Raw genomic sequence first — 27,514 nt, 5'->3', positions numbered from 1 at the left:
TGACAGGAAGCCCACCCTGCATCTGCCCTGATAATAAGGATATACCGTCTGCTTCGGTATCAGTTATAGAAATGCATTCTCTGGCCAGTGACTTGAGAGGAGATATGGATCAAATAAAGCAACAAATGTCCTATATTGTTTTCATGCGAGTTTTAGGATAAGCTGGTAAAACAAGTATGTGAGACATTTGGCCACCCTGCTGTACTATGAAGAGCCTAAAATAAATGCAGTATCAGCCAGGCTGCTACCTACCACAGAATAGAATAAACTTTTCCAAAAGAAAGCAACCACAACCTCACTTTTGAGACTCCCAGTCCTATCACAGTGCTAAGTGCACTGCAATAATAAGACAGTGAGAGGCAGGCACAGCCCTGAGCTGAAGAGAGAGTGGCAGAGGCGGCACAGCCACATCCCTCAGTGCAGGTGAAGAAACACCACCTTTGGTGGTACCTGTGTAAATCTCTGCCTGAAGAGCAAGCCTGCCAGGGGACTTGGGCAGAGGATTGCATATTTTCTGGACTCTAGTCTTGGTTAGACAAGAGCTAGACACCAGTCTGTACCTCTGTATGACTACAGAGAGCTTGGGGGATTTTCCGCCATTAAAATCACTAGATAACAGAGATCAGTGTTTGCCCCTGAGCTTTTTGCAATCTGAGACATTCCTACAACTCTTTAATTTTACCCAGACTCAGTAGGAGTATACGTACAGTGATCCAACATCCCTGTGGAAGCTCAGACATTTGAGAATTGGCAGGGACCCAAATATTGGGTTTGATATTAATCTCTCCCCATACACAGCATGAATCACTCTCTTTTTTCCAGTGTTTAAGAGTGGGAAACAATGGGAGGCGGGGGCTGCTGTTGCTATGGTACAACGAGGCTCTTCTGATAATACGTGTCCCTGAGGAAGCTCGCTATGAAGCAGATTGTCTAGGTCTGTCTTATGGAGTAATCAGGCAACTGAGAAAGTATGAGACCACTTTTTTCAGCCTATCAGATATTCCATTTTTTCAGGCTCTATCCACAATTATATTGCCAACAGTAGTACAAAGAATCCCAAAAGCTGGGACACGTTCTAAGTGGAATAAATCAGCATAGCTCCATTGATGTGGTTTTACCCAGTGCAATGTAGTATTTTCCCTTTGATGTCAAAGGGACAGAGAAATGGAGAGTTTAAAGTAACAGAAAATAAAAGTGACAGAAAATCTGTCCCAAAACCAGCAATGAAACCCAAATCTCCTGGTGATCACCTGCCTTAAACTCTTATGAGATCACCTCTGAAGTTTTCTCATTCAGGGTCCTCCATTTGATTTTTGAAAAATCCTGGTTGTTAGTAGCCAGCCAGCTGTGGATTATATTCTCCTAATCATGCTGGATTTAGAACAATTTAATTTAATGTTCAGGGCTTTTTTACTATTATATAATTACAGAAAACAATACCAAAGTGTGTTATGCTTAAGAAAAATATTGTGAAATATTTGTATTTCACACTGTGAAACCACAAAGACAGAATATCAATGACCTTCTCTTCACTTTTAAGTGGTTAAAATGAACCAAGCTCATACAATCACTTCTGTATCTGAATGCTCATAAAATGCTTCTTATTCATATCTGGGGCTCTCTTTGTTTGGTGCCTTTTTTTCCTCAGTAATTCATGTCTTCTATACCACTACATCATAAAAAAAGGAAGATCACAGCCTTGTCTACAAAAAGACTTGTCTACAGCTCTTCAGCAAAGAAAATTTTATATATTCCTGCACTTGTATTTAATGTTTTCTAACTCATTCATATTTCACTGATTTATGGAAAGTAACAAAACAGTGGCTGTTTGTAACACAGGCATCTTAATGCCTTTAATTAGGACCACTGACAGGAATGAGGTATAAGGGTCATGCACTAATGGGAAAAAAAATTCAACTTATTTTAACCACCTTTTTGTTAGCAAGGCAGTAGAGTAAAAAAAAATAAATCTCTCATCTCTCCAGCCAACAATCTTGACTCGCTCTTTGGAAATTGGTAAGGATGGATATTTATAGTTCCTGCTAGTACTGTATTAATCTTGGATAGTATCCCCCTAGCACTGAGATGCATACCCCATTAGTCCTTCTCTTCCTACATCAGTTTTCCTTAACAGGGCAACTGCAATGTCAAAATTTCTGCCAAGGTTAGAGAACAAAATGCAGCTTCTGAAATGCTGCAGCTCCTGTAGTAGGAGCCCACTACTGCATCCGACTAGAGATTTCTCCAGTCTTATGGCTCAGCCCTACTTTCTAAAAGCTTCATCCATTCATCATTTTGGCTACTTGCTTCAGCAATCAGCCTCAGATTGAGACCTAATGGACTAATAAAAATCTTGAATTCAATGGGAAAGTCATTTGACTTTTGCATAATTCATTGCACGATAAAGAAAAATCAGGACTTCCCAGGCTTGCGTTATCTACACTGCTGAAAGCTTGCAGTCTCCAGATGGCAAGGCACCTGGATCTTAAATCAACCTGGTGTCCTATTGCACAGTAACCCCAACAGAAACACCTGGCATCATTTCACTGGAATATAACACATTGTGAAAAACGTCCTCTCTACACCAGAAAACAAATTCTAAGAGCCAAGACTCTCATGAACAGCACCGAGGCTCAAAGCTGCTCACCTGCTACAAAGTCACCGAAGCCAACGGTAGTCAGAGTGACAACCACAAAGTAGATGGACTCCAAGGCTGTCCATCCCTCGATGTGTTTGAAGATAACTGCAGGAATGGTCACAAAGACAATGCAGCCTGCCAGGATGAAGAGGATGGTGGAGATCACCCGAATCTTTGTTTGACTCACTTGCTTTTTCTAGAAAAATGAAATAACAAAAGAAAAAAAATATATATTTGAGTGGATTTCTGGGACTGTATACCTTGTGAATGGCAGACTGATCATGCTGGTGTGATCTGGTATTTCTCTTTCTGCCTTTTGTGAGCTTATTAGGTAGAAAAGAACCCTCCCTCCCCGTTAGTGAGAGCCTTCCCTGGGCAATAGTGAACCTCTACATCTGGCCCCAGAAAAACGGTGATTCCCATTTTCCATGCACTAGGCAGTCACTAACCTATCAGAAACAGCCTGGAAAAACAGTCCTGAGCTTCAGAAAGGCTCCAGTACACTCCAGTTCGGGTTCGATGTATAAGAAAAAGTGCACATTCACACCTCCATACATACATATGTACACCCACATTGCCTCACCAGCCCCAAGCAAGACCAAGACTGAAATGAAAATAAACCCTGTTTTTCTTCTAAACCCCTGAGATTTTACGTAGAAATAATATGTGCTTTGGGTTTTCTAGACTTTCCTTGACTCGGGATTTCCATATTTCATTCACAAACATGAAGATTAAATCTCCTTTTCAAAAATAGATAGCTATATTATCGGTTTACTCCAGAAATAAAGGACCAAACAACCTGAGCTAAAATTACCTATGCAAATCCATACTGGAAAGCTCTTGAACAAAGAGTATGTGTGTTACTGGCTGCTACAAACTGAATACAAATATGAGCAGTGTAATTGCAACATTTTATACTCCTGGTTCATATAAACTCTCACTTTATTTAATATAAACCCTAGATTTTGTTTCCAGTAATACAGATGCAAGCCTGGATTAACACAACTGATGGATTTATTTCAGATTTTCTGTGCTGTAAGTAAACTCAAAATTCAATAGAGTTTCACAAGAAACCTAGAAATTACTAGCAATCTTACTGTGGATTAATTACAGTGGCAGTGTAAATTCTGTATTTATTCTGGAAAACGAATGTGGAGGTCACTGTAAGTGACTTATTTCCAAATTAGTTTTCCAAATCAAGTATCCCCCTTAACCCAGAAGTGAGATCTCATTTCAGATTAGGACATTGACTAGGCAGGAAATAATGTCTCAAGTTATCTTTATAATATACAGGGGCGATATTGCCTGAACTTGTTAATATCTAACCAATTTGTGAGCAGTACTACTGCTTCCACTAAAGCATGAGTGTTTATTTTAGAGGTGCAATGTCTGGCCATCATTAGGCACTCATGTGACCTGGGATACTCTGCATTTAAAATGCAGGTAGCAGAATAAATATACAATATTTCATAAATAGTTTTAGTTCTGAAACTGTTTGACATTATTATCTCTATGCTTAATTTTTTCCTTTTTGTGTGTGTGCATTGTTTTCTGTGTCTGGCTGAACAAAACCAGTTAAATAGGATTAGTAATACAATGCCATAAATAAGATTAATCAAATACAAGACATGGAAAAAACTGCCACTGAAGAACCAAGGCGAAAAACAACACAAGAATGTAAAACCTGACTTGACTTCTTATTTCCTTTTATCCTAGGGACCCATTTTGAGCAGTTTGCTAAAATACTAAAGGTTGATCTAGCTTCTTTAAGAGTTATGGACACACATTCACAATGGCAGGATTTCACTTACTTATGTGTAGTGAAGGGAAAGCAACTGATCACATGGACGCTACATGGTGTCTTAGACTGGCACACTTGCTTTTGGTCATGGAGGACCAAGATTTAACCAAGTACTTGTTTATTACTGATTTGGTTAACATGACTTATTCACTTCCACTAAATGCTTCAGTTTCCTGGCACGTAAAAACGAAATGGCAGACACCTCGCTACAGTGGAAGTTACAAGGCACATGCAGTGCTGTATAGTACTGGGAATCCTTGGACAAAGTACTTTGGGGTTGCCAAGCACTACTAGCAAAGCAAAGTTATGCATAGTAAACCTTTGTCCAGTCCCCATACAGCAACATTAAAATGCATTTCAATATGTATCAGGATTGTCTTGTCTCATTGTAAAAACAGGAGTGGAAAGAATGGCCTACCAATCTGTACCAAATGGTCAGGACATCGACTTGTTCATGAGTGATAAATTCAGCCAAGGTTGTTGGGTTTTTTTAAGTAAAAACACTAACAATGTTAATGAGAGGCTCTGCAGAAAGGCCTGACTCATGGTTATTGTGCAATCTCAGTTACTCCCACAAAAGTGGAGCAGCTGAGGGTCTATTTTTTCCCTACTCTTCCACTGGTACAAATGAAGTCAAAAAGCAATGGTGAATCAAGCACAGCATTTTTAGAGCTACTGAAAAGAGCACAAAAGCAATACTCAGAAGCAGAATTACTTAATGGACAGTGACACATGAAATTCAACATACAGGTGGAAAGGGGGTCTTTTTACAGTGAGATATGCATTCTGGGGATATTCACAGTAGAGTATAACTGCTATAGACCCAAAAAATGCTAAGGCATAAACGTCATTATTCATGGAATATGTACATTGTAGTAATCATGTTACAAAAAGGTTGGCTTGTATGTTTTCCTTGTGGAGGGAGTTGGCCTTGCTATTTTCCTACAAAGAACATGATTTTGTGCTGCCTGGGTTCTCAGGAATAAGGAATGCAGCCTTTACATTCCAGTTTTGGCACAGTTGTATTAAGATGAGACTAGATTAGCCTAAACCACTGCAGTATTACACTGTACCAAGACATTATTAAAAAAAAAAAAATATATATATATATATATATATATGTACTAATGGCTGAGAAATCTTGAAAGGTTCATACCTCAGGCCTTTGACTTTGACTGAGTCTGAAAAATTAGGCTGGTATTTTCACAAGAACAGAAAAAAAAATCCCCGAAGTTCTACAAAGGAAGTTTTTTCCTCAGGACAGTATATTTCAGAGGAACAGAGATCTTATGCCTTTTTGATACTTCTGCTCTCTTTTTCCAGCCTAATGCCCTGGTCACCATGGTATAGAATTGGTTTCCCACTTGCTTGCTTTTCTTGCCACCTCTCCCTCCTCCTACCTGGCCTTGTTTTACCATCCAGGACTCTGTAGTAAGACTCCAAATAAACTCATCAAGTACTGCAGGTCATTGCAGTGTAATAGATCTTCCTGTCAAAGAAACTTAGGTAAACCCAGTGTTCCCACAGTATATGAACTTTTAACAGCCTTGTGGAAAATGCTCTCCAGCTGTACACTGGCTTTACCAACAAAAAAGAATTGCATTTAGGATTCTAACACTGAAAGAACTTTTTGTTTTAAATAGTATTTGCAATCTGAAGCCAAACACTGGCAAATAGCTGAGTAACTCCAGCCAGGCTAACACATCCTCTGAGCCCATTTTGTGGAATAAATGCAGAATTTTCTATGTCAAAATGAAACAGTAAGAGAGGCCTTTCTCCAGCAATAGCAGTTCATCTCACAGTGGTTTAAGTAAAATGAAAACACTTTTGAAAGAGCTGTTTTCTACTTTCTTTTTTTTTTTTTAGTTTTGTTTTACCAACAAGTACTCTCCACATTGATGGAGCAGATAATTTGTGAGACATTCATCAAATATAAATAAATTAGTGCCTGCTAATGAGAAAGGCCTCAATTTAAATCCACCTTGAGATAATCTGGAAAAGATTAAAGTAGGAATCTAAGAAGAAAAGATGGAGAGTTTTCAATCATATAACAACCTATGAGGGGTCATTTCCATTTACTAATGAAGTTGTTGATTTTATTCTTAAGGTGGTTAGTCATAGAATAGAATCATAGAATCATTTAGGTTGGAAAAGACCTTCAAGATCATAGAGTACAACCATCATCCATGCCCACTAAACCATGTTCTGGAGTACCTTGTCTATGTGCTTTTTGAATACCTCCACGGATGGTGACTCAACCACTTCCCTGGGCAGCCTGTTCCAATGTCTGACAACCCTCTCAGTAAAGAAATTTTTCCTAATATCCAACCTAAACCTCCCCTGATGCAACTCAAGGCCATTTCCTGTGGTCCTATCAGCAGTTACACCCCCCTCACTACAACCTCCTTTCAGGTAGTTGTAGAGAGCGAGGTCTCCCCTCAGCCTCCTCTTCTCCAGACTAAACAGCCCCAGTTCCCTCAGCCGCTCCTCATAAGACTTGTGCTCCAGGCCCCTCACCAGCTTGGTTGCCCTTCTCTGGACACGCTCCAGCACCTCAATGTCTTTCCTGTACTGGGGGCCCAAAACTGAACACAGGACTCCAGGTGTGGCCTCACCAGTGCCCAGTACAGGGGACGATCACCTCCCTGCTCCTGCTGGCCACACTATTTCTGATACAGGCCAGGATGCCGTTGGCCTTCTTGGCCACCTGGGCACACTGCTGGATCATATTTAGCCGGCTGTCAATCAAAATCCCCAGGTCTTTTTCCACGAGGCAGCTTTCCAGCCACTCTTCCCCAAGCCTGTAGCGCTGCGTGGGGCTGTTGTGACCCAAGTGCAGGACCCGGCACTTGGCCTTGTTGAACCTCATACAATTGGCCTTGGCCCATCGATCCAGCCTGTCCAGATCCCTCTGTAGAGCCTTCCTACCCTCAAGCAGTTAAGTGCTAAACAGGCAAAATCACTGCATATAACATCATCTTGTTCGTATTAATTCAAACAACCTAATGTCAATCTGCTCCAATGACAAGAGGGGTGAGGACAGACATTCTTATGGAGACATCCTTATCAGTGGAATTTACTTCTTATGCATCTTTTCCATCAATGAGTGTGACCTTGCTCTTTCCTTGTTTTCTATTACATACACTGGGGTCTTATAGGTTTTGGTCTTATCCAATAATTTCAGGAGTTAAAAGAAATCCCTTTTTCTTTCTCCTTTTATTTCTCTCTCTCTGGTCATTAATTCAGGCACAGTTTTTCTGACCTAAATGTTGACAACAACAGGACCAAACAAGGTTCTTAATTTCCCAAGCTGAGGCCACAGGCATGCTATATAGTCCTTCCAAAATGGAGTAGATACTGTTTTTTCCAAGTAGAAGACATTAAGCATGGGATAAAAAGATGCTACAGCCACTTTTCAGACTAGGCTAAATGCTAAATATATGGAACATATATTATTTCCATGAACAGCATATTTCAAATATGCATATTCCAAGATTTTGTAGTGTCACCTCCCATTTCACAGAAACTCCACCAATATACAGTACTACTCAACCAAAAATAGCACTGGAACATTTGCTGCTTTACAGTGAGCTCAGATGGTTCTTCTGTCTTCCAAACATTTTCTTTTCTGAATTCCTGACAAATATCCCCAAGACTCTAAGCAAGTTGTTTACCTTTTTGGCTAGATGACCAATGGCATATTTTTAGTGCTGGTATACTATGCCTTCATGGAACATGCTGTCCTCATCTCTCCACAAGACTCTGCATTTTGGAGCACTCCTCCAAAGAAAACACATTTCTTTAACATTTCTTTTGTCCCCTTCACCTACTCTTAACTTTATGCCCTCTCCCATGCTGCCAGCTGTTCTTGGAACAGATTGTCTCTGCCCATGCACTAATTAAACAGCTTGTCTTCTAAATCACTTTCTCCAGATCAAAAAATTTTAAAAAGACGAAAGCCAGTTTTTGTACTCAAAGCATAAAACAGAATATCAGATACATCGCTTCCACGTTTTTCTCTGCCACAAACATTAGGTATGTCCTTAGTCAAAACATTTTTGCTAGGCTAGTGTAGACAGTGCAGGTAGACATAGGTTCACACCGCTTGCCTTTCAGATCAGTCAAATGCAAGCGAGCTCTGGTCCAGAGCCTGGCACATACCTCAGTAAAGTGTGATGCCCATCTCAACAGGCTGTACAGAAAGACTGGCACAGCACTGGGCTTACAGAGCTCCTCAGTGATCAGCGGTATGGTCACATCAACATCACTGCTGCCTATACCTGTCAGTGTGGATTTCATTCTGCCTTGTCCTAGCTCCTTCACATTCAAAATGAGACTGAAACAAAATGTATTTTCAATATCACTGGCTTGGAGATAACATCTAAGAACAATACATGAATCTTTTGTTATTCTGTGTTCTCTGAACACAGCCAGTACCAGCCAGCTCCAACAGACCCACTGGAGGACACCACTGAGCCCCTCAGCCACGATGGTGACACGTCTGGGAAAGTGTATTTAAGAAAGGGCAGAAATGCTGGACAGGCAGAGGAGGAGGGAATAACAAGGTCAGGGGAGTGGGAGGTGCTCGATGGCAGAGTAGGCACTTCCCTGGAGAGACTGTGGCCCATGGAGGACCAGCGCTGGAGCAGAGGAAAAGAGTTGAGAAGGAAGGATAGGTAGAGGGTGTTACGGGTGCACACATAACCAAATCCAACAGGTCTTAAAACTCAGATTTATTCTTCAGTAAAAAGTTAGTTAGAAGTCCAGTAACATTTTATAAACCACAGGCTCAATGATGTAAAGAGAATTAATACTACACAGCTGATGCAAGAATCCCCAAGATGTAAAGTGATGGCTCCAAAACGCGCGTATCACTCCCCTAAAAGCTGAGGGCTCTCTCCCTCCAGGAGTTGCCTCAGGTGGTGCCCCGACCCGAGGGGGAGTCCCCGACTGCAGACCCGCTGCTCCGAGGAGGAGGGCTGATTCCAATGTGTCCTCCGGCGGGACCCCATTTATACCCTTGTTGAATCTGACCTGTGGTCATTTAATTCTCTTGCCTAGGAGGGTGACCTCAGTGTACCTGGCGCATCTCAATTGGCCAGTTCAAATTTCAACCTGCGGCCTCCAGGGTTTAGGGTTTTTTTTCCTTCCCCTTCTCCCTGCCTGGAGAAGTTTTGTTTCCTGCTGGTGGGATTGGGGGGGGGGGGGGTGGTGGTGGTGTACTGCCACAGAGGGAAACCACTGTGTGCTGACCCCAACCCCTGTGCCATTTACCACCGCACTGGAGGGACTGAGTGTGACCTGTGGCAATAAAACGGGTGGAGGAGAGCTGTCTGGAGTGATCTGAGCCTGGGACTGAAGCTGAGCCTGGGAAAGGGGGACGAAAAGCAACCTGAATGTTTGTCTTTTTTTTTTTATTTCCAAATACCCAACTCAGTACTTTAAAAATTATACTAATTGGCAATAAATTGAATTCCTCAAGTCAAGTCTGTTTTGCCCATGACAGCACTTGTAAGTGATTTTGCTGTCTTTATTTTGACCCACAAGCTTTCTCACTCTCATTCTTCATATTTTCTTCCCGTCCCACTGCAGGGAGGAGAGTGAGCAAGTGGCTGTGTGGGTGCTTGCTGCCAGCCAGGGCTTACTCACCGCATTAATGAAGAAGGCAACACCCCTTGAAAGCATAGCAGCAGAATTCTAAATAATGTATTTTAAAATATATACATTTCAGACAACTCCATGGGTTAAGAACAGTAGTTTGAACCATTCAACTAGAGACGGGCTTCCCCCACTCTGTCTAACTAGCTCTTTTGGTGCCTCAGTGCTATTTTAATTCTCATGCTTTATAAAGAACGCTGCTATTGCTGCACAAGAAGATGCAAAATCCATTCCCTATTTCTTAACTGTAGAAAGTACCATAGGGGAGACAGATATAAAAAGCTGAAAGCACTCACATTTGTTACTAAGCTTGGGAGAGGCAGTCCTGAATACATGCAAGGCACAGGTCAGTGTAAAGAAGGATTGTTTTTACATTGCTGTTTTTCCACATGAAACCACATTTCTGCATGGTGTTTTTCTAGACCCAGACAGAACACACAGCAAGCTTCTCACAGAGCAGCAGCTTTCTCTCATGTTATTTTTGTAAACCTCTAGGCATGGATCTTGCTGCAGTCATAATGTGAGTACTGATACTGTGTTATGAAAATACAGAAACACTGGCTTGGAAATTTTCTAGGCTTGATATACTCCTTTTCAGCCTTGTTCCTCTCTCTAGAAAGCACACATAAGGCTTTCTGATATGCACCAACTAATTTCTGTACATTGCTCATTATGCTACTGAAGAAACAAAAATAACAATAATGAGCCCAAACCTCTGTTCTGGCTGAGCTGTGTTCAGCCCAAGAAAAAAAAAAAAGTTGAATAAGAGGGATCCATGTATATATATGCTTTTCTCAGACATTGAAGCAGACAAAGGACAACAGAGGCTCATGGCACAGACCAGACTTAAGCGATTTCAAAGGATGCTCACAGAGACCTCATTTGGAATGTATTGTTGCTTTCTGAGTTACACCTATATTCCCCTCTCCCAGGGAGTGCAAGAATGGGTTAATAATGGTTGTTCCACATCACTTCCCTGTACCTGAATGGATTTTACCTTGCCATTCCTGGTAACCCTGGTTTTGATCAGTGTTGAGTCAATGCTTTCATCTTATTCATCAGTGCAATTCAGGGGAAAAAGTAAAATGCTGTTACGATGGTGCAAAGTGCCACATAGCAGCAAGGCTAGATGTATGAGTATATGCTCAGCACCTAATTAAGAAATTTGCTACCTTCATCCAGCCTGTACATAACCTTGAAGCAGCATCTCGAGTGGGAAAGTAGCACAGTCCTCATGGCTGGGATGAGGCACCATGTACAGGTACCCTCATGAAGTAATTTCTATCTATTGCCTTTCAAGATCCATTACCCCCCTCACACTCAGTCTTTGATGCTTCCCCAAATGTTGCCCACAGGAATTTTGGAGGATATTCTGAAGAACACTAACAAAAATGGCTCTACGTATTTGTTGGGGGAGAGAGGGGATCAACAATTACTGTATTATGAGTGACATCGTGTTGCAGTTGCATTTCCATCTCGCTTTTCCTTTACCCTCTATTTTGCAAACTTAAACAATCTTGAGTTTAGGACTGTCTTTAGGATATAAATCAGGTTTTCAGAGATGGCAACACCTACATCAAAACCCTGGTACACAGGATTTGGTATTTCAGCACAGTGCTGTCAGGGACACAGAGAAGTTTCCACAGCAATATGACCAAAACTTGAGGCAATAACAAAAAGAGGATATTCACCATTAGTACTTAGGAAAGAGTTTAACTTTCAGGCTGATGGCTGAAAAGTTCACATGTTCTTTGGCACTAATTAGCAGCTTCCACTGAAGTATCTTATTTTTTAAGCTTCAGACAGACTAACTAAGAAACCCTAGCTGCTCAGTAAACTGTTAATCATGCTTTCAGCTCCTGTTTGTCTTGTGTTTCATGAGAGATAATTGCTTGAGACTCACAGGGTTTATTTCCAGTGCACTTCACAGCAATTAAAAGTTATGTGACTAATAGTAATTTTTGCAGGAAGCAGGCAGGTATAGTTTTACCCTTAAGAACAGTGGTTCCTGAACATTTCAAACCATAAAGAAGGACCGTTTAACGCACTTCCTTAACAAGAAAATTGGGATTCAGGATCTGCATGGAAATGCAACTCCTTGCCACTGCTTAACCTAAGATCATTCTGAATACTAAACTGGTTTCAAACCAAATGAGAGGTGGCAAAGACTGGGCTTTGATATAAAGAAATAGTGCTCATCTGTTTTTCACCACAGAAAACAGAAAAGAAGCAGATAGAGGGAACAATAGGTGGCAAAACGACAGAGATCATACTCCAGAGATAATCCCCGATGTACATAAAAAATAGCCTGAGTACATTCAAATTAACGGTGGAAGAAAACCCCTTCCTGAAAACATACTTCATCGTTACTCTATTGTTTTTATGTTCTTCTTTAAGGTTCATAAATCATCATCCATAGATTGTTCCATCATCCACAGAAGGGTTTGGAAACCCTTCTACTAAGTGTCAATTGCCAAATACTCTCTTACCTTGCACTTAAATCAGTTTTTTAGCCCCTAATTGCCTACTAGACCTGTCTTTGGTTTATTAATTAGTTCTGTGTAAACATTCAAACAGGTGCTAAAATATTAGGCACCCTACAAATAAAAGCTAAGTAGATGAAGAAAAACCCTAAAGATAATGGGATCTTGGGTTCATATACTACAATAGCTGCAGTCTATCCACAATCAGAAAGCAATGTAATGAAAATTGCTTCCTAAATGAAAAATCAACTATTACAATTTACTGTAATACAGATAGATACCTGAACAGTGATAAATAAAGCCTTTATATTAATCATGGATTCCTGACTAGTTTTTGTACAATATTCTGCTTTTAAGAGCTGTAAAATATTATGGGCACTGCAGTTCAGTGACAAGAGTATGACTCCAGTAAGAATTATTTAAGGTTTGAACCTCTAATAATTCTAAATAATGAACAAAACAATAATGAAAAGATATTAAAAGGCTTCACGTAAGTGGGCAAAACAGTACAAGACTTCCTCTGAAGTGCCCTGTAGTCAACAGCTACACTATGCAGTGCCTAACACTCATAGAAAGAGGTGTTACAGTAATACCAGTGATAATTACTTTGGGGGATGGACTTCAATGCATATCGGGTTTCAGTTTTGGTGCACTGGAGCTGACTTGAGATTTCCAGATAACACTATACCCTGGATTTAAGCTAGTTTTAAAACCTGGTTTTAGAATAGTCTTTCCTCCTCTATTTATACTATAATTTTTTTATTGAGACCGATTTGATTCTAAAATTGGAGCAATTATTCTCTCTTCCTGGCATTGACTGTTCTCCCTTCTTAGAGCTGCTGCCTTCTCTTTCTAGCAACCCCAGGAATGCCCTTTCAACTACCACCAGGCTCAACACCTCCTGGGGCTCTCTTTAGAGGTAGACTTAGTTCAAGACCTTCATGATCCTCTCTTTGAAGTTGCCTCAGGGTGATGCTATACTTCTCACAAGACCTTACAGGCCTAACAGACATTGTTGATAAAACCAAAATGTTTAAAAGATCTTGCAGAGATGTCAAGATCTGAATTTAACTGTTCAAGTTAATATTAACCCTTAAATTATATGGTAATTTGGAAGGGCTTATTGATTTGCAGGATTAAAGAAAGATGTGCTCCATAGCCAGCACATGCAAGCTTTAGACTCTAAACTCATACTTGGCAACAGACCAGTGGATAAGAACAAATCAGCAAAGGTTTGCTGCACTTAAGTTACTTTCCCTGAAGCAGATTAGCTGTAAGCATCACTAACTGAATTAAATACCCAGTTAGAGGAAATAAAAAGCCAAAAGCTGGGATCCATAGATTTTGCCATTAATTTTTTAGTACTAGTGTACTATCTGAGCACTCTGCAGAAAAAGATACTTTCCTTCATCTCAAATACAATGGAGGGGGAAAGTGATCCAAACAGTAAAAGCAACATATTCAAGACCATACCACAAGCCAGTGGTTGGACCTAAAACAGAATCCAGAGACAAATTTGGCTCTGGTGGATGAAGAGTCACTGCCTGTAATGAAGTCACACCCTGCACCATTAGTTGTTTAGTTCACCCATAGGATTATCATTTGCCTGTATCTTCTATTGAGCAATGGAGCACGAGGACTACTAAAGCAGATAACGATCAAAAGCAAAAATAAAACTTCCTGCTATCTTTTCATCACCACAATTAAAGCAACAGTTAGAAAAATGAAAGAAGATGTGGCCTGCAGCATCTCAAGGAGAAAGGTATTTCAGAGGCATGCATTGTAAAGTTACCACTCCTGTCTTTCATCCTCCAGTTCAACTTCATAAGCATCTACGGTCACTCTTCTGCTAGACATACTACAGTAAAATGTCCAGATGGCCCTGGGTCTGGGCTGCTTTACATCCAAGAAAAGCAATTAGAACAACTCTTGTTTAGAAAGTCATTGAAGGAGTCCAGGCAGGAAGGAGCAGAGAGAAGAACACATTTGTAGTGTACAGAGAGACTAACAGTCCTCTTTGTAACAGGTAAGTTGCCGATGAACTAGAGGAGAATGCACCCAGAGTTTTCCAAACTGGAGCACCTGTCTTGACAATGAAGTCCTGGATTTCAGGAGTGCTTATGTATTTTCACTTAAAAAGGTGTCAGACAATGTTTTTTGAGAGAAGGACTGACACATACTTCCTCACTACTCCCTCTTGTTTTCTGCAGAGAGAAACTCCTTTTCAAGAGGATGGAGTGAGGAGTGCACTTATCAGAAGTGGTTCATAATCCACTCCAGTATGGTGGGAGATACACTGTTTGAATTTCCATATGCTTAAAAAGTCATAGTCCTGAGGCTTTATTTTCCTGAGGACAGCACATCAGCCTTAAGTTGCTACAGACAAATGATTCAGAAGAGTCTAACATCGCAGCACTGACTGGTTTTAGACAGTTACTTTTGGTCTAAATAAAGTTTGATGAGGAAGACAAGCAGAAATAAACAGAGGTAGAGCACGGTGTGTCCATGTTCAGTATGCTAACTGCTGTATACTGCTCTTCCAAGGTTCTCTTTCTGCCATGCTCTGTGTAGTTCCTATGCAAATACTGCAAGTTATGGATTCTTACAGTACTTGCATTCCTTAATTTCACTTTTATCATCAGCCAATTTACAAAAAGCTTGTCTTCAGATTTAAAACAGAGGAACTGAAAATGAAATTAGAATACTCACCAGATTTGTAAGTCTCTATGGATGTATTGCTGGCAAGCACTAGAAAGTATCTAGATTTTTTTATGTTGTATATCTAGATAGTTCACTAAGATAACTTACCTAACTGCAAAATTCGGATCTGGGTCCAGGTTTTGTTCTAAATCACCTCTAAATTTCAGGATGCTCAGATTTGAAATGTACATTCAGGTGCATAACTACTTGAAATAAATATCACCGAAGTATCTACATACCTAAACCAATCCTTTGTTGACCTGCAAGCACCCCTTTTTTAATGTCGCTCAGGGAACTGTGACTCTCAGATGGACCTTTAGGTTGTTACAGGCAAAAGAACAGATAGTGAGCTGAGATTGCTTACATCGATTTGTTCTGGGTTTGTAAATCAGTACTCTAAAACACTTCTTTTTATCTGTACAAGCTCTCACCACACAGATTATTTTTTCCTGAGCAAGTTATTCTGCTGTGTGGGAAGCAAAACAGAAGCAGCTTCAAAGAATCAAATTCCCAACTAGTGAGAGAGGCACAGAATCACAGGAATCAAATGAAAAATGTTTCAAGTCAGCATACTCTGTGGTCTGCATATTATTTCTCTCCGAGGCTACATCACCTTTGGTCTTTCCGTAACAAGGTGATCTTGTGTATGAGGAAAGCATTTGCATTTCTTTCTCAAGGTTTTCCTGTGGGTAACTTACCAAGTTCCTATGAAACATTACTTCTGCGGGTGAAGGGGAATTCAGTGAATTATGAGGGAAAATTTCCTCTGCCATGTAGTGAGTGGCTGTTTGCTCCTACTTTCCCATTCTCCTAGCACTATCTTCACATCAGCTTCACTCTATCATCCCTAGCCACTGCTTTCAACCTCTCAGCCTTACTTTGTCTTTAACTTCCATCTGGCTTCTTCCCTCTAGAACTTTCTGCCTCACAACCAGCCTGCCATCTGATACTATCACATCCTTTTCTTTGCCTATATGTTTTCCTGTCCATTTAAAAACACTGTTTACAAATCACTGTTTCCAGTCTTAGGACACTGATGCCCTGTTCCTAGCTGGTTTCTATGGTATCAAAGTGCTAATAACCAATAACAGAATGTAATTAGATCTACTGTCTTTACTGCAACAATAAGAAATTTTTACTAGATTATGGAAATGTAGGATTCCTTTCTGGTGACTGACTTTTTATGTTTCTCAGCCATTTTGTTTTGGTGGAAATGTCCCAGGAAATTGTAAGGCTAAGCTCTGAACGCTGAAATTTCAGCTCATAAATCTCATATCATTTTGGAATAATACTGTGTACATGCACCAGTAGGTTGAATTTCACACCCCATCCTGACAGCTCTGTCCGGAAACAGGATGCCAGCAGATGGCAGATTGATCATTGCACTGGACTGTTCCACTGTGGAAGTTCTTGAGTGAGTGTTTTTAAAAAATTGTGGCTTTTTTCCTTACAGAAAATGACAGTGAATAACAACATATTAAGAAAAGATAGGATGTTGATATTGTCAGTGGGTGTAATAACACACTGATGCTGGCTAGTAACAAAATGCAATAAAACAAAATAAAATAGATTGTGCTGATTTTTTGTATATTTTGATTAGCTGTCAGGAATTGGAGAGGAAATGTTTCCATCAGTCTTCCATTAATTTAATCTGTTCAAAAACACCCATGTCACATTGTATATTCTGAACTACAAATAGGCTCTTACTAGCGAACATACCACTTTTAGGTTATAATACATTTATCTATTAACCGTGTGCCAAATTTTGAATTCAGTAACAACAGTGCCAATCCAGAATGATTTCACGGGTTTGCCTAAGCAGTGATCTGGTTTTGAATTTCTGGCTTTGGGAATGGTCTCATCTGAAAGTTTGATTCAGCTGCCAAAAATGAGAAGAATCAATGCTGCTATGGAGCTGGAAGAGAAAGCACAGGGTGGGGGCTGCCTGGCAGGAAGCAGATGGGGTCCTTGCCATTACCCTCGTGAAGAAGAGGTAAAGGTAGTACTTCAAGGAAACCTCAAACAGCTTTTTGAACAGCAAACTTTGCTGAGAACTCACTCACCAGTCCTGCACTGGTGTCAGGTATAATGCTACAGGTTTGATATGAGCAAAGGGAAAGAAGAGGATGAGAAAGAGCAAGGGGACAGATAATGGAACAAATGGAAAGACAGAGGGGAGACAAAGAAAAAAAGACTGTATTTTTAAGTGTTCCTCCTCTGCACAGTTACTTTCCTGTACAACGTTTCTTTCCCATGAGCTATTTTCCATTCATTTTTGGATAAGGAATTTGTAAAGACAATTTCTGTCACTTGTACAGTAACAAAAGAGATCAGAGAAAACAAAAATCTCTAAAAAGAAGTTGACTCTCTAAGATAAAGAGTAGCTAGGGTAGATCTCATGTATTCAGAAAGACAAACAACAAAGTTGAGGAAAAGTAAGCTTTGGTAGTTGCTAAAAGAAAGTTTTCCACCAGGTGTTACTCCTGCCCCAGCTCCAGCCCCGTCATCCAACTAAGAACTACTTTTCCTCAGACTGTTTCAAGGTTAAGGTAATGTCTACTGCTGTCTTTCAGGGAAAAAAAAAAAAAAAAAGAAGAAGAAGAAAAAAGGTGTATATCATTTTCATAACACTTATACATCTCTTAAATCTAGTGCACACCATTTCCCAAGAGATCAACGGGCAAACAGGTTCTATAAGATGAAAACCTGAAAGACAGGGAGTAGATGTGTCTGTTCTGACAAGTCCCTGGTTCAGTGAAGTGTGAGTTGTCTACAGAGGCATTGCATGTCTGCACAAAAGTAGTGCATTTTCTTGAGACATGAGCTTCAGGGGTGCAGCCTTGCCACCATCCATGTCTGGCTGCTTGCTCACATCCCTGTATTGCAATTCACGCTCTACCAGCTGTGTTGCCAGACCTGTCCTCAGCCTCGTGCTGTAAGCCAGAGGAGTAAAAGCAGTAACCAAGTCCAGGAACTGCTCACAGTGGCTTCACCTCAAAAGCCAGAAAATCCTGGAGCACTCTCAGAAGCACGCTGTGCCCAGGCTGAATGCCTGTATCTGTACTGAACTGCAAGATGCGGGAAGATCTGTCAGGTTATGCTTGTCCCATCTACTTCCAGTGAGAATCTAAACACTCATTACAAGATTTGAATAAAGACTATCTGAATTTAGCCTATATTTAACTCATGATAATGACAGCTGCTGCATTCTGTAACTGTGCACTCTGCCTATGGAGTGCTTTACTTTCTATCTTTAGATGCTTGCAGCCTCTGTGTGTACAGAGCAAGCCAAAAGAATGGGGTTTGTTCTGCTGTTTATTATAGAAACAGTCTCAGGTCGTTCATAAGATCCCTCACATATGTAAGATAGCAATAGTTCTTTTATGGTTTTGTGCCACCTTGGAGTGCATATTTCATTTCTGTAGTGTCTGAAAAGCTTTGCCAGCTGAAAATAATTACAAGACTTGTCAAATTTTTAAGCAGATTTTGAGTTTGTATGTGATTTTCTCAAATGGGCCGGGAGGACAGATTCATCACTGAACCCAGATATTGAATGCTTGTAACCAGTGCTAGTGAATCTGGTGGCACTCTACATATCCATTTTCTGGGGAATCACACTTGTATGCATGTGAGAACAGACTAGTAGCCAGGTTCCGCCTCAGATTATTGAAGATGGGACATATAGGAAAAATCAGTAGCTGAGTAGGTAGGGCTTGCGTGAGGGGTGCTTTGGTTTATGTCTCTGACCTGGTTGATGTTTATTTACTTGTACCAAACACTATTTCTACAGTAGGACAGATGGCATAGACCTGCCAAAGCATGGTGTTTGGGATACCTCCTTGTATCCCAGGCAGCGTCACTCTGCCAGTGCTTCCCGTTCCTAAAACGGTACATGAAAAGTTTCTGGTTTAGAAGTGTTATTTTGCAATGAAACACTTCCAGCCCTACCTAGTCACAAATGAATAGTTGTTTTCCTGGTTATCTACACACCAAAACAGCAGCAACATTTTGGATTACAAGATGAGCAGTGGCATGTGTCCAGATCCTTCTGCTGAAATATTCATTTGATACTGGGGGTATAGTGTGTATTTGATAAGAGCAGATCTCTTTCCCCCTTTATGGAGTTCAAATTGTTCTTAAAATTCCCACAGAGTGCATGGGCTGATCACTGCAATAACCAAATGTGGCATTCTTAGGCTCTAATTTGTGCTGCTAATTAATGTAGGCTTGGTGAGGCTCCACACAGGTCATGTCAGAGGCAGCAGAAGGGCACTAGCACAACTCCTGGGGGAGGAATCCTCTTTTCATCTTTCCAGTTATGCCAGGGGATGCCAGGGGCAAGCTGTCCCATGCGTGGTGTGGGCTCATGCTCACAGTTACAGTTGAGTGGAGCAAGAGACCTGTTAAGGAAATGCATTGGGTGAAAACACTGCTGTGCCGACAGAGAAACTTTCCTCTCCTTCTCGCCTGCCAGTGTATGCATATTGCCTCTTGCCTAGCTTCAGAAATGATCCTGACCGCAATGCAAGATCAAGTTGCCTTCAAGTCCCATCCACCTGCACAGATGATGACAAAGTTGCAAGGATTTCAGGAGCTCTCGGCTGCCCTGACATCAACCATGTAACATCCCTAAGGGTTAATAGGATAAACAGAGGCAACTGAAGACAGACAGAAGCAGCGTTAGAGGCATATGTACATGAAAACTTGATACATTATAATGTCCAGGACATGTGCAAAGTTTCTTCCCATTCCCTTCCCCAAGGATACAAGCTGGACTGTCGGAAATTGCCCTTGAGGACCCACTAGAAGGCAAATAATACCAGTAGCTAGTAAATGCCATCTTAGAGGCTCCCCACCTTAGTCTGTGGGGGAAGACCTAGCACTGCTTTTCATTTCTGTTAATTGTTTTTCAAAATGCGATGATTAAAACTGCATGTGATATTCATGGTGCAAGTGCACCATGGATTTGTGCAGTGGTAAAACGGTCTTTTGGGTTTCAACCCCTTTCCTGACACTCTTTTTTCCCTTTTTAACTGCTGCTAAGTTTCAGTGTTATTTTCAGAGAACCCTCCATGGTAATCCCAAGTCCCTTTTGGAAAAGTGGAATTTGGTACCATGCCTATATGAATATACTGGGATTTCTTTCCTCAAACTCAAGAAATATCCATTATTTTGTATTGCCAACACTGGATTCCATTTGTCATCTTATCACCCTTTTGCAGCTTCTGTTTTAGCTATCCTGAAACATCTAGAGATGTAATTTGCAGACTTTGTCACCTGCATACTTACCTTGTTGTCTGAACCATTCCAGGCCATCTCTGTTAAAACAGTAAGATCCCAGAAGGACTCCAGTAAAATCACACTGATAATGCTACCATCTATCACTCATCTCCATTTACCCTTTAAGCATGTACTGATATGTGATTTCCTTATAGCCTTTGATAAGAAAACTTGTCAAAAGCTTTCCAGAAATTCAATTCGTTATATCGCTAGATCATTGATACACACTCAGTGACCCCTCAGCTAACTCCAAAAGATTTGTGAGGCACACCATCCAACATTTTATTACCTCTGTCAGTGTCTTTTTAGCCTACATTTGTTCCTTTTAGTTTCCTCATAACTATTCTCCTAATTTTTATGTCCTCCCTTTAAAGGTTATAGCATGTTGCTTTACACCCACAAACATCCTGAATTTGAGTTCATTATGGAGACAGTTACAAAGTAAAAAACAAGAGTTACACATTGAACTAATTTTGTTTACTCCTCAGGATTAAATCAAGAACTGTTAGTGCATTTGTGGATTCTCTGATTAGGTCCAAACATTTGTGCAGTCTAACAATGTAAACACAATGTGATAATAATTTACATAATTACTAAAATTATTATTATTATATTCTCCATTAGCTAACAATATAAAGTATATATCATGTATAATATATTAGTTATCATGTATCATATATCAAATATTATGTAAATAATCTTAGAAAGTGAAGCCACTGATATTAAGACAAGTTACTAAGAAGCATGTAAACTGTAAACTATATCAGGAATACTTCAAATAGCTGAACCTCATTACTAGGAATATTGAAGAAAATTATGTATAACCCCATCCACCAAATCACAAAAGAACAGATACAATGTATTTTGGGGAATCAAAATAAAAGGAATAAACATATATCTTGGCTAAACAAGGGGAACACAGATCTCTCAATTGCTTTGGAACCTGACAAAATACTAAGGAGGAAAAGAAATCATTTAGAAGGTTATAAACAAGAAACAACTGCATTAGCTCAAGAAAAGGAAGGAGTACTATGAATACCAAAAGAACTCCCATTACATGCCAAAGGGCTATATTCTGTATGAAAAATTAGTATCAGCATTCATCTATGAATCTTAAAATACTTCAATTAGAACATGTATTATTTTACTTATAAACTATCATGCTGACAGTTTAATGGTCTTGACCTCATCACCCAGAAAGCCAATAGTACAGCTGACAATTAATCAAAGATTTTCTGACTCTCAATTTATATCGTGACTATAAGACTGTAGTTTTCCTTGGGCAGAAGCAGACTGGAAGGTCCAGATATTCCTTTGAGGTGAAGCAGGTACAGTAAGAAGCTAGGTAAGAAACTAGTGATCTTAGCTACTTCTGGTTTGGTAGGCCCAACCTGAGCCACATTTCAATAATTTTATTTTCATTTCATGAAAATGTAGGCCATTTTCAAGTGTTCTCCAGTCAGGCACATAAATGCTTACTCACCCATAATCACTAGTCACCTTTCTCCACATTTAGCCTGAGAAGTACTTCTTATGGCTGGTCTGGGACACTTCACAGTAATTTAATCAAAAGGGAAATTGCTCATACTCCAGTCTAATACTCAATTACTTCTTTTCAAAAACAGTTACAAGTAATTTGCTCTCATTTGTGGCAATGTTTTAGAAATAGATGCCTATTAAACTAACCAGCTTGGACAGCTTCTCATCCACTCCATCCCTGGAAAGACTTACCTCCAGTTACGCCACCTCCAAGGGAACCAAGAGAGAATCCCTGAAGAGAACCATCGGCAAATTAGCAAAACAGCATTTGCCAGGTCTGTGGCACTGCTTGCAAAAGAATTGCTTACGGTGATACAGACTCAAAAATAGAGGGTACTGGCAACATGAAGGGAAATTACATATGAAAAAGTCTATAAAGAAATCTAGTGTAGGATGTACCCATGGTAGGCAGGGCAGGTAAATACCATGAAGACAATTCCAGTCAGTGGCGTTATGCCAGTTTTTGCAGCTGTAGATCTACTCCAAAGCATCTGTCCTCTTGCAGTGAAAGTATACCGCTCAGCCAAATTCACATTCACTCGAGTAACCCTGCTTTCCAAGTCCTTTAGGCTTTATTAGTAATACATCAGGACCTACTCTGCAGCCCTGTTCCTCCCGAAGTTATACTACCTTCTCGCTATTTTCAGTGAATGGACACACATGTCCAAAGCAACCTGAAGGCTGTTTTACAGGCAGTCCTTGTCAGGAGCCTAGCTTAGGAGATACATTGCCCAGAGATAGCCTCAAGAAGGAAATTCAGAGCCTGATCTATAATGCCTGCAACCACCATCTAGAGAAGTCTATTTCTCTCCACTGACTACAGAGGCCCCTAAGGAGATTAAGCGTCATCTCAACTAGACATGTAAATATTTCATGGTGCTTAACATGTAAAAACGACTGCAAGTAATAGCAACAGAATTAAAAGCAATTCATACAAGCCAAGCAAAAAATTGACAGTGAGCTTACTCTGAAAACTTTTTCCACCCTTGCGATACCCTTCCCAAAGATGGTTCCAAGTTGGTCTCCAATCCCAGCCAGCAAGAAGCCAAACAGTGGAATCCCAAAGATGGCATACAAGATGCAGAAAACCTTGCCTCCAACAGTGCTTGGAGCAATATTCCCATACCCTGAGGAGAAAAACATTTGTCAGACTCTCAGAATTAATACATGGCTTTTTAGAAAAATTAATGGACTGTTCCTGCAGGGATACCTTTCTTCCACATGTAATTCCCATTTACAGACTTTCCACAGCCTGATGTCATTTCCCAGACAAGCTACCCTCTGTGATTTAGTTCTTGTAGCCTCAGTTACCCATATTTTCTATAGATACAGGTCCTATCTAGAGTTGTTGTTTGATTAGTTAATCTGGCTTGACTTATCATGGCACAAAAATCACTCTGTCCTGGCCTGGTGCCTGTGTGCTGCTGCTCCTCTTGGGCTGTGCCAATAACTTCCTGATGGGAGTGTGATTCACCTGACAAGGCTCATTTTCAGTGGTTAGCTCATAATTTCCACAGCCACTCATCACACTGACTAGTCACACCGCAGCCTCCAAAGTGTACCCACGCTACAAGAATCCGCCCTTGAACTCTTCATTCAGTTCCCCTTTCAATTTGACAATAAAGAGCCTAACGTTTTTATTTCATGAGGTTTTTTTAATAGGTTTTAACAAGTAAGTTTTTAAGCCTTCCCTCAGAAGATCCTACTCCATTTATGTTTTAAAATCATTATTGATCCTTTAATAAAGGCACATACATGCCTGCCTTCCACCCTCTGTTCGGATAACCCAGGGCTGTTGAAAAGATGACAGATTCTGACCAAGACATAATTATCCAGTTGCATATCCTGACTGAAAACTCTCTTTTTGTCCCAAGCATGTTTGGGCACATTTGATTTCCGTTTCCAGCCTTGTATCTCTAGGCAAGATACTGGGAACCTCTGACACTGGCAGAAAAGGACATAGGGCACCTAAAGAGAGATGGACTATCTTTTAGGTGCCCAAGTCTATCATGATCAGTACGTCTTCTGTTAACTATTTCAAAACACTGCAATCCTCTTTACCTTGGCTTTTCTATAGCCAACATGTAAATAGGAAGCTGATCAGGCAATCTAGAGAGAGACAAGTGGAAAGCATGAGTAATAGGCCCTTTGCACCCTGGAAGGTAGCAAGAATCTTGTTTGGAGCACTCCTCTGTGGTATTCTTAAAAGTCTAACATGCTGATGAATGCACAGGACAGCTCTCCACCCATTCTATGCAGTAAACTACATTTAGTTACCACTGTTTTTTCAGGCACTTCTCTTCTCCACATCACCCATGTGAATTTAACGGTAGGAATCTAAATAGAGCATTATGACCCTAGTAGCCATGGTATTGCTGTTAAAATGTTAACGTTAAAAAGAAAAAACAATTGTGGCAGTAATATTTGCACCTTTTAATTCAAGCTCAGGTATCTTCACAGAAATGATATAGAGATGTGTATTTTGACTATATATAATTATTTGAAAATTAAAAATGATCACACAATCACAGGTCACTGATGAGATAAAGTGGAAACGCAGAGCATCCAGAGACATGGTGACCTAAGAGAGTGTCTGCTTCATCTACAGCAATTCCCCCTGGTCCTTGGGAATTAAGGCTGGGCTCCAAGGTCCTAATCCTGTTAGGTCTGTGACACTGGCACTGGATACATCTCTCTGTCATGGGATGGTGAAAGGACTATGCTGATGCACAACACTGCCTGCCCCCCAACCCACAGTCCTTTTCATGGCTGTATCTGTGATTCTGGTTTGTCCTAGAAGTCCCAGAAAATCCAGGCTACACAGGCCGGTGGACTGAGGTTGACCAGGTAGTCTGCTGAGTGTCTGCCTAAGAGGAGCTCTAACATGGCTCTGGTGGATAAAATAGAATAATTTTCATGCCCAGAAACAATACGTAGACTTTATGCAGCCTATAAAAATCTCATTCACAGAGAATTTAAAGCAAATATGGGCAGAAATCCAAGCTCTTTTCAATAAGTTATTTAAATAGCAGATGTCAATGAATATGCCTACATAAACTATGCCTACATAGTGGCATTTACTGTAATGAGTAATTTAAAAGCTTGTCACTTGGGTCTATCGAGTAAACAAATATTAAGGGAGGGGTTTCTGACATTTGATTCAGAAATGTTTTCTTTCTCTCCACCCCCTGGTTTTATACTACCATTAAAAATACATGGTAATGTAGTTTAGTATATAGAGGAACACAGAGAGGAGTACACTCCATACAATTGCTCTTTCACCCTCACTCTGACAACACAGAAAAGGTGGAGCCAAAGGCACAGACTCCACTGTTTGAGATGATCACAGTGAGCCTTGTAACTGCCATAGGATTTTTTCGTTGTATTAGCTGCATAAAGAACTTGCAGAATTCAGTCAGATTCTCACACTTTAATGAAGGATTACATGATTGTCAGATTATTTGTCTATACAGTCACCAGTGTGTGTATCACAGCCATAATGCAGAAAAGCACTTTATCCCGTATTTAAATCAGAATACCCAAAGCCAATGCAAATAAAAAGCAGTAATTTGCCAGTGGTTTCCAAATAATGAGATCTCTTGACCTCTAACTATGACAGCACTGAAATCAAGCTTAAAATTATCAAACCACTGTATAACTATCAGCAGTTTAACCTCATCATCAGTGTTACCAGTTTATAATTTTTTTCCCTTCAGGGCATCTTCTGAAATCCGAACTGCCTAGAGAATCTTCAAGAGAGGAACTGGCTCACAGAGGAGGGGACAAAAACCTTAGCATATCTAAGGCCAGCATTCAGAGATCAAGGGACAAAGTACTTTGGATACAATGTATAGGAGACACAGATGACAAGGGCCTGAATAATGAACTTAATAAAATTAGCAGTTCAAGAAAAGTAAATGGAGCAGTTCAGTATACCCTTCATCTAATACAGAGAAATATGTCAATATTTCAAGGTCAGGAATTCTAGAATGGAAAAAAAAATCGTGGAGCTTTTTTTACACAATGTACAATTCATGGAATCCCTTGCAATTATTACTATGAAAGCAAGGAAGGATTTTTAAAAGGATGTGGTACTTATGTGAACACATTTCCAGTTACAAGGAGCAGGGTATAAGAAGAATTATTTATATCAAACTTCAGAGCATAAGTCAAAATTAATTGATGTACTTAGGAAGAAAGTTACCCTTATGGGTAAATTAATCTATAATATTAAAATCCAAATTCCCAACAACCATACAATAGTTATTTCATCGGGTACACGTTCTTGATCTTTTTAGTGATAATTAAAATCACCTGCATCTACATGAAGAACAGACTTATAAAGCCTTAGCTACATCAGTGCTACTTGTTTTCAGTTCAGCATTGCTATTCTACCCCAGTTATGTACACAGCTTCTGATACTAACCTGGAGACTCAATGCCCTTGACACATACCAGAGGCATGCCTTGTGAGAATTGAGAAAAATACAGTTCAGCCACTTTATTTCTTTGTCATCTACCTTACTTAAATTTATTTCATTATCCAGGTCTCAGTGTGACCATGTATTTTAAAAGATAAACATAAACATACCTATAGTTGTGATGACTGTTCCAGCAAAGAAAAAGGCACTTCCAAGGTCCCAATGACTGCTGTTGTTAGAGGAATTTCCTATGGGACTGACTCCAGCATTATCAGCATCAATAGCATGCTGCAAAGAAAGAGACAAGAGATCAGCCTTATCCATGCCTTACCATATGGTATGCAAGTCAGTATAGGCTCCAAAGGGAAATTTCTAGGACCATTGTAACAGCTTAGATTTAAACTTTTTAATACCTGCTCAAAGTATAGTAGCACCCTCTGTACACAAGAACTGAATATAAGACTGAACTAAATGTGGAAGAAAGATACAATGCATAGACAAATGATAAAAGATACAAAGCAATGGAGAAGTAGAGGACCGACACCACAAAGAGATCCATAAATATCGTTCTTGTAGCAAAAACTGCCAAAGGAAAAATTCCCCAATGGAAACAGCTGATGTTAGAAGCAGCAAGAGGGGTGATAAGTACAAATAATGTTCATGAAGTCAACTGAAGCTAGTCAGCCAGGGATTTTAATTCCCAGACAACTAATAATTGATTAAGTTATTTGTATTTTATGCTAACTAAATGTGGTGGGTTGACCCTGGCTGGATGCCAGGTGCCCACCAATTTTGCTCTATCACTCCCCCTTTTCAGCGGACTGGGGGGAGAAAATATAACAAAGGGCTCGTGGGTCAAGATAAGGACAGTTTAATAAAGTGAAAGCAAAGGTCACGTGTGAAAGCAAAGAAAAACAAATGATGTTATTCTCTACTTCCCATCAGCAGGTGATGTCTGGCCACTTCCTGGGAAGCAGGGCTTCAGTAGGCATAGT

General features: G+C 40.2%; 1 protein-coding gene across 1 annotated transcript in view; it reads right to left on the bottom strand.

Moving 5' to 3' along the window:
• Window positions 1-27,514, bottom strand: part of KCNK10 (potassium two pore domain channel subfamily K member 10) — a 67,004-nt gene that overhangs the window by 3,924 nt on the left and 35,566 nt on the right. Inside the window, exons 3-5 of the mRNA XM_075031081.1 lie at window positions 26,690-26,807; window positions 23,066-23,226; window positions 2,648-2,834 (exon numbers count right to left, since the gene is read on the bottom strand). Coding sequence (XP_074887182.1) covers window positions 2,648-2,834; window positions 23,066-23,226; window positions 26,690-26,807 — 466 coding nt within the window. The remainder of the gene's footprint in view (window positions 1-2,647; window positions 2,835-23,065; window positions 23,227-26,689; window positions 26,808-27,514) is intronic.

The sequence above is a fragment of the Buteo buteo genome, chromosome 6, assembly GCF_964188355.1.
Source record: "Buteo buteo chromosome 6, bButBut1.hap1.1, whole genome shotgun sequence".
Lineage (NCBI taxonomy): Eukaryota > Metazoa > Chordata > Aves > Accipitriformes > Accipitridae > Buteo > Buteo buteo.
Note: the sequence above shows the minus strand (reverse complement) of the source record. Positions and strands in the feature narration are given on the sequence as shown.